This window comes from Merops nubicus, unplaced genomic scaffold (assembly GCF_000691845.1).
Source record: "Merops nubicus isolate BGI_N331 unplaced genomic scaffold, ASM69184v1 scaffold35704, whole genome shotgun sequence".
NCBI classification, from domain to species: Eukaryota; Metazoa; Chordata; class Aves; order Coraciiformes; family Meropidae; genus Merops; species Merops nubicus.
This window is the reverse complement of record NW_008605505.1, coordinates 1-7,491: the sequence shown is the minus strand read 5'-3', so window position 1 is coordinate 7,491 and position 7,491 is coordinate 1. Positions and strand designations below refer to the sequence as shown.

Sequence of the window (7,491 nt, the reverse complement as noted above, 5' to 3'; positions counted from 1 at the left end):
AAAGCAACGAATGAAATGTTAAGATGCTGAGAGGTGAAATGAAAACCCCAGCTTCATGTTCCTCAGGGTCATTGTCTCACTCACAGCCCAGCCAGGTATCACAACGCTCTCTCCCTAAATTCTGATGGGTGTCCAAGCTTCCCTTCTTCCCACACACTCAAAACCAGTTTCTGTAATTCCATTGCAACCTTGATTTTACACCGTTGTCCCCAGCTAGTGGCTGTGGAAAGCTGCTAAGAGGGTCCTGAGCTGGGGTGGGCCTCAGGGCGAGGACTGGTGCCTGGGAAGCAGTGGCCCACTGATCCTGCAGCAAAAAAGGCTCCACAGGCTAAGGTCTGCATTGAACTAGCCTGTTCTGACCCAGAGGGGCCCACCAAAGCCCTGGGCTGGTGGAGAGCAGTTCCCTCAACCTGTATCTGGCATGCAGACTCCTCAGAAAGCAGAGGCAGGGGGGTGGTTTTTTTCACTGAAAGAAAACATCCACAGAAATGCCCAATTTACAGACAGTCAAGTGGGTTTACTAATAAAAGAAAGATAGTGGGAAGAGGAGGTAAATTTTGGCTGCATTTGCCCCCTTTGAATGAGGTTTGAAAGTCATTTCCCCTCTTCCTCCTTCCCAAACACAATACAAAAAGAGATGTTTCTCTTTTCTTCACTTTTAGATAAAAATAATCCCAAGAAAATTTAAAAAAAAAAAAAATCTGACTAATTTTGAGATCTGGAAGGAGGGTGTTGGACCCAGCTGGAGCTACAGACTATGGTGGAGACCGTTGCATGTACATGTAACTTGGCAAATACACTTCAAACTAATGCACAGAACAAATAAGAGAGACTTAATACATCTAAATCCAAAAATTTCACCTGGCCAGGCAGTCACTGTGGCTACATGAGACACCACAAACCCATTCTGAAATGATGAAGAAGGTGCTCCCAGACCTACAGAGGATAAAGGGCACTCACTCATCCTGCTATTGACACCCTGTCATGTCCCAGGACCCTTATAGGGACCAGGCTTCTGTTGAGTGCTGGCAGCTTTCCCCTGAGACAATGCTAGAAGCTCCTCAAGATGACACTCTCCACCTGTAGCTCCTCAAGATGACACTCTCCACCTGTAGCTCCTCATGTTCTGCATTAGCACACATTACATTCCCTTTGTACTTCTCAGCCTGATCTGAATGAGCATGTTCAGAGATCCCATGAGGTGGGTGCCACAGAAACAGTGCCAATAACCATCTACCTCACAGACTTTGTGTTTTGCATCCCTTCCTGGACATCCAAGATGATGAACACACAGGCTCCAATGGCTGCTTTTGCACACAAATGATCACATTTTCTTCTCCAAGACATATTGTACGTATTGCCAGCTTTCAGGAGAAAACAAAAATGTCCTCTTGCCCAGTACCTCAGAGCTTAAGAAACATCAGTATCACATATCAATTAATAAAACAATTACATAGCAAGCCCAGCAGGCATAAAATACTTTCTGCAACTCACATATACAAATGCCCTTCTTCTAGATGGTACAACCATAAGAGTTTAAGCGGAGAAATAAATCTACACATTTCCAAGCTATATACGCTGGAGTGCTTCAGAAAAGTGTTTCAAACTGTGCATTCATTGTTAAATCCTAAGATGGAGGCCAATTTTAAGCAGTTTGTATGTGAGCAAAATTTTATATAAGGCAATGGAGTTACATCCTCTTGCACCATATTCTTTTGTGGCCCTAGGAGTGCAAAAATTGAAAAAGGACATATTTGTAAAGCTGTGGGCCAGAGAAAGAGATATAAGTTTGCACATGATGAGCAGGTACAGTACAAAGCTGACATCATCTAGAGATAACATGATGATATAGTGTTAAATCTGACAGTGACAAAACCTGTGAAGAGGGATACCCAGTGTTAAATCCAAACCATGAAAAATGCATTCAACCTGGAGGTCATCACATGGTCAGCCCATTTTCCAGACAAGCAGCCCCTGTAGCAAAACGTGCCCATTCTCTTACATTCAGCAAAACTTAAGAGTTGTCTTTACAAGAAGGCAAGGCCATAGCATGACAGCAGGGGATTGACCCTAGAGGGCACCCGAGCCAACTAAACCCCAGCTGTGTCCATCCTCCTCCCATCCCTTGCCTGGGCTGCTATAAATTGCCTCGGGAACAACAGTGAATTACTTTCTCTGTTAATCCAAAGTCTCTGATGCCCTTTCCTATTTAAAAGGTGGGGAAGATGTAGAGGTGTGGGGCAGGTATAGGCTGTGTCAAACAAAGCAGCATCTTGCTGGAAGTCCTCTTGGTATTTCTAGCTTTTATCTTTAATCAGTGATGACAAGGTAGCACGTGAACTAAGAATTCATTAAAACCCTGGTGCAGACAAAACAATCATCATTTAACTTGGGATAAATCAGCTATTTGTCACATTTGGGGGTTCTCCTCTGAACCACTTCTGTTCCATAGGTAAGACCAACTTCACTAGCTAACATCCAAACTCCTCACCCTCCTCTAGTGTATATCTGGCTTTGTGTGCAGAGGGGACACAACAGGGTCCAGCCCTCAGTGCCTCTCGTGCCTTCTTCTGTCTCAACTAGAGGACTCTTCCTTTGGGTTTGGTGCATTTAAGTCCTTATTGGCACAGCATCACAAGGTGATCCATCTTTTCCCCACAGCAGAAAAAGAAAAGAAAGAACCACCCTGCCATTTCACATTGGCTGGTAATAACCACGTCTCCCATCCTTGCAGTAATTTTAAATGAAACTGGTAAGATTTTTCAATTACGCCTGGATAACATCACCTTCCCCTTTCTCTTCATTTGAATTTACATCACAGCTATAATCTGGCAGCAATTCCCTCTCCTAGAGAAAACAGTGATTGGACAATGAAATGTGAAAGCTCTATGAATCAGTGGATAAGCCACATGAACACAGATTATTTTTTTTCCCATTGTAGTCCTACTGCCTTATGGACCCTCTGGTGTAAGCTCGGTTTCACGAGGAGAGTTTGCTCCTCAGACTTCCTTTTACACACGCACAGACCATGGCTTAAAGGTCCCTGGCTCAGCAGAGGGGCACTGTAAAAAAAGTAAAAAAAAAAAAATTGTTAGCAACAAATGTAGGTCCTGGCCTGGGTTCAGTGTGCCCCACCATGATCCCTTTGAGGTGGGTGATTTTGTACTGTTGGAGATCTGAGGTCATACCCCACTCTTTCAAAACACAGAGCTGTCTGTCTCATGGCTCTTCTGTTAGAAGCTGTGCCTGGCTCTAGCTGAAGGCAACAGTCTGAGCAAACTCTCAAAACCATTTTTGAGTCCTTCTCCCAAGCCAGCTATGCAGGTGCTAGGCAAGGAGGACTAAGATGTGCAGGTTTTGCTGTTAACCTGCCTGAAAGCCTGGAGGATGCCCACATGGACAGACAGCTGTGTTCCTGGAATTGGCAGGGCTCTATGTGGAGAGCCAGTGCTACAAAGCCCTGTCACTACACTGTAACAGAGGAGGGGCCCATGAAGAGACAGGGACAAGGTTAAATCCTGCACTCTTTCAGATCAAGCACACAGCCTCTAAGGAGACTTCTGTGGTCATAATATTCAGAAAAGAGCATTTGCTGTAACACTTTTCTCTCCTTCCCTCCCTGAGAGACACCACTAAATCACATAATGGACCTGCAAGATATGTTAGTGGTAGTGATCCCCTAAAAGATGCTAGGCAGGAGCATCAGGACAATGAGTCAGTGCCTTTGTTCTACAGACAGCACTCGGAGGATGGAGGGATGAACTGCAACTTCATTGACACTGTATGGCAGCCTTTCCTACAATGGGAGCCCTAGCAATGCTGGTCTGTGGATTTGTCTCTCATTTGGGGGCATATTAAATGAACAGTAACACCCATGAAATAAAAACCATCTGCTTAAGCAGGGCTACAGCCTCCCCATCCTGCCCCAATCCCAGACCTGGGCCACTCTGTGTGGGGTAGGCTGGCTGGGAGCAGACCATAAAACCAGAAGCTTTTACCATTTTGGTGAAGATGTCTACACAAGCATTACGGATCCTCTCTGGGGTGGCAGGGCTGTCCAGCCTGAATGATTCTGTTATGCCAGAGTCCTTCCTCGCTGAGTAGATGGCGTCTTTAATGGCATAAAATACTGAGGCAGACAGGAACAGAGGTGGCTCTCCCACAGCCTAGACAAAGCACAAGCAAGAGTGAGGCTGCAGCCTGAAACAGTCCTGTCCCTGGAGAGGCTCATAAAATTCACTGATGCTGTACATCCAGGCCTGCTCTGTGCAGCCTTCTAACTGCAGAGAACGGTACAAACTACTGTGGTAACAGCTGAAGGACATGTGGATCAATAATGGACTTTTGAGGGTGACATGGGCACTGTGAAATGGTAAAGAAAGCAAAACATGAAAACTCAGACAAAAGACCTTAGTTCACCACATCAGGGAAATGATGCTGCTGGAAACATTATCTGCAGTGGTGGCTCTGGTGCCAGGGAAGGGCAACCAGGGAGCTGACTTGCAAGGGGAGGTTGGCAGCCTCTGTTACAGCAGAACTGGCACAGCAAAGCCACTTCAGTTCTCTCTAATGGACAGTCAAGGCAGCCATGTGCAGGTTACTTCATTTCTTCCTAACTATACAGGATTGTATACACATTTCTGGTATGAAATGGGAAAACATCCAGACCATAGAATAAAGCCAGCATAATGAGATGAGCTATTTAGACAAATGCATCACTATCACACTCAGCCTCACAGAATTATAGAGCAGGAAGAGGGCTGCAGATCTCACAGGTATACCTTGGATGAATAAACTGCCTTGCTGTTCGGACAGTCACGGAGAAGGGACACGTAGAATTCTGTTGGGATGTCTCCAAAGGCTGGGATTTTGTACATCCCAGGCCCTCGGGTGTACAAGTTCCCTTCAGGAGAATAGCGCAGCTCCTCCATGGTGAAGAGCCCAAGGCCTTGGACAAATGCTCCTTCTATCTACAAACACATCCAAACAAGGTTACATTCTTTTTTGCTTTTGTTGTTCTTCCTTGCACAAGAACAAACACCGATGATTTTCACAAGAATTTTCAGCCCTCCCCTCCTGGCTAATTTCCCACTTTTCAACTCTAAACCCTCATCCCTCCAGCTGAGTACAGCTTGGTACCTTTGCACAATTCCTGCATTCCCATATGGATGTGGCAGGTGAGGCAATTTACAAATAGACGCAGACAGATATGCTGTAAACAGAGGACAGGAATTTTTTGATGAAGCAAGGGGGTGGGGGGAAATCAATGCCAAAATATTGACTTACACTGAATGAGTTGTACTTGCTGATAATTCAAAGGACAAAACAACTAAAGGGACTGAAGACCACATGTATGAAGATAAACTATTTTATGCTTTCTATTTCAGTATAAATACTTTCCTAAGTATTACATATTCTTAGGTCACCAGCACAGACAACCGCAAAAACACTCCCACATCCTAAGAAGTACTAAAGATTCTTTGCATAATTTTTCTAATGAAAGGACACAGGAAACTGAGATCTCTTTGACAGGCCCCACTTAGCCCATCTCTTCCCAGACCCAAAACGACAGCCTGCAAAGACAGAAAGGCTCCTTCTCCCCTTGGCCACTCCCAAAAAAAAAAAAAGGGTCTTTCAGAAAAATATCACTTTCAAATAAGTTTCATTTTAACTATAGCAGAGCTCTGCAATTTGCACTCTCCTTCAAACCCCAAAATCCTGCAGCAGTTTCACTGGAGCTACACTATATCAACATATAGAGTTAGCAATGGAGCTAAGATGGCTGGATGAGCATGTCCAGAAGTTTAATGATTCACCTCTTGGTATATCAAACAACCTTGTGTTTATTACCTTTATTTGCTGAGAGGTATCATTGTGATTATTACTGCACAAAATATGGAAGTAAGCTTGGCCCTGCCCAAGGAACTTCCAAGCTGAGTGACTGGTCCAGTTTCCTATCGAGATCCCTACAACAGCAGTAGCTGGAGGATAGAATCTACCACCCTAATTCTTTATCCACACAACTTTCAGTGAATTAAATGGGACTTGATATTGACAGATAGGAGAATAAAAATCAGGTGTGGGATTTAGTCTTACACACCACACTGTAGGAAGTAGGGTGAGGTTATTCCATTGTATCAGTATCATCTGGATTTTTTCCCTAGGCAAGTCAGATGCTGAAAAGCATGTGTGTGCTGGTTACTGGAGAATATCCTGTAGCCTTAATATCCAAGGAAAAAAACTCCCAATTCCCTACATAATTCTGTGACTATTGCACAGTTAACTGTAGTTCAATCTGGTTTTCATAGCTAGCCTAAAATGCCTCACTGGATACCCAAGTTTAAAATGCTCTGTTTGCAAAGGCACAACCTGGAGAGGGATAATGGCTCATCTGGAAATGCCTGAGAGTAGTGTGATGACTTCAATGTGGTGGAAATAGCAACACTATTTCACTTACCTGTCCTATATCTATGGCTGGGTTCAGACTGGTACCAACATCCATAACAATGTCTGTGCGAATATTCTAAAAGGCAGAAATAAAGAATAGATCAGCACAGAACACTGAAACTGGCACAGCACGGTCTTGTATGAGGAGGAGTAGTGTATCCAACCACTGCCCACACCTGGCCAGCATTCAACAATCTATCTCAGCTCAACTCTTCATGCTGACATTCCGTCAGAGTTCATTCCTAAAGTCAGTCAAAAGAACTCACTGCAGTTTTCCCCAGAGAACCAATGGACCCAGTTTATATTCATTCCAAGATTCTAGCATCAGTGCTCCGGGCCTGAGCATAACCAACAAGGTCAGACTCTGACAAATTTTTATTTTCTTATTTCTTTTTTTCCCCAAAAAAATATTCAGTGTTATTTTTAATAATTAACTCAATTCCAGTATGTTTCTGTTCCTTTGTGCTAACACAGTGCTGCTATCTCTTACTTAACTAAATCCAATAACTTTTGCAATCATTCATTAAGCCTTCTAATATCCCTGCAGGGTAGATAATTATCATTTTATTATACTTTATGGATTGCTGCACTGTGGAACAGAGGAGTTAAGAAATTTACTCAAGGTCACATTGGACCAATGACAGAGCTAGGAACAGGCTGACACCCAGTATTTGTTCTAACTCCCTGTGAGTGTTTCTTTCACATACACACAGAGGACTATTTCACTGCTGACCCCCTCACCTTGTGGTCACCTGTCAGGCAATCTATCTCAACCTCAGAGCAGGCAACGCCGTAACTGAAGTAGCAGAATGGTTTCCCTTCATTCTTTTCGAAGTCGTAGCCAAGGTCAGGAATTCTTGATGCAAAGAAAAACAAAATCATGCTTCATTCCATGAACAGTCTAAATTAATTAAAGCACACTGCAATTTAGACTTTGCAATTTCTTCACTTTTGTTTTGTTCTTTCCATCAAGCCCATGCAGAAATAAAAAGTCTAAATAACTATAAACAGAATAAACATATATATATATGTTTATATATATAA

The 7,491-nt window shown here is 43.5% G+C and overlaps 1 protein-coding gene across 1 annotated transcript; it reads right to left on the bottom strand.

Moving 5' to 3' along the window:
- Window positions 1-2,721: 2,721 nt before the first annotated feature.
- On the bottom strand, window positions 2,722-6,519 carry LOC103772039 (xanthine dehydrogenase/oxidase-like). Its single transcript, XM_008939358.1, has 4 exons — window positions 6,458-6,519; window positions 4,782-4,970; window positions 3,999-4,166; window positions 2,722-3,062 (listed from the first exon to the last, which is right to left on the bottom strand). Exons 1-4 carry the CDS (start codon window positions 6,500-6,502, stop codon window positions 3,012-3,014), a joined length of 453 nt encoding a protein of 150 aa, XP_008937606.1. The 5' UTR covers window positions 6,503-6,519; the 3' UTR covers window positions 2,722-3,011.
- Between the last annotated feature and the right edge of the window lie 972 nt (window positions 6,520-7,491).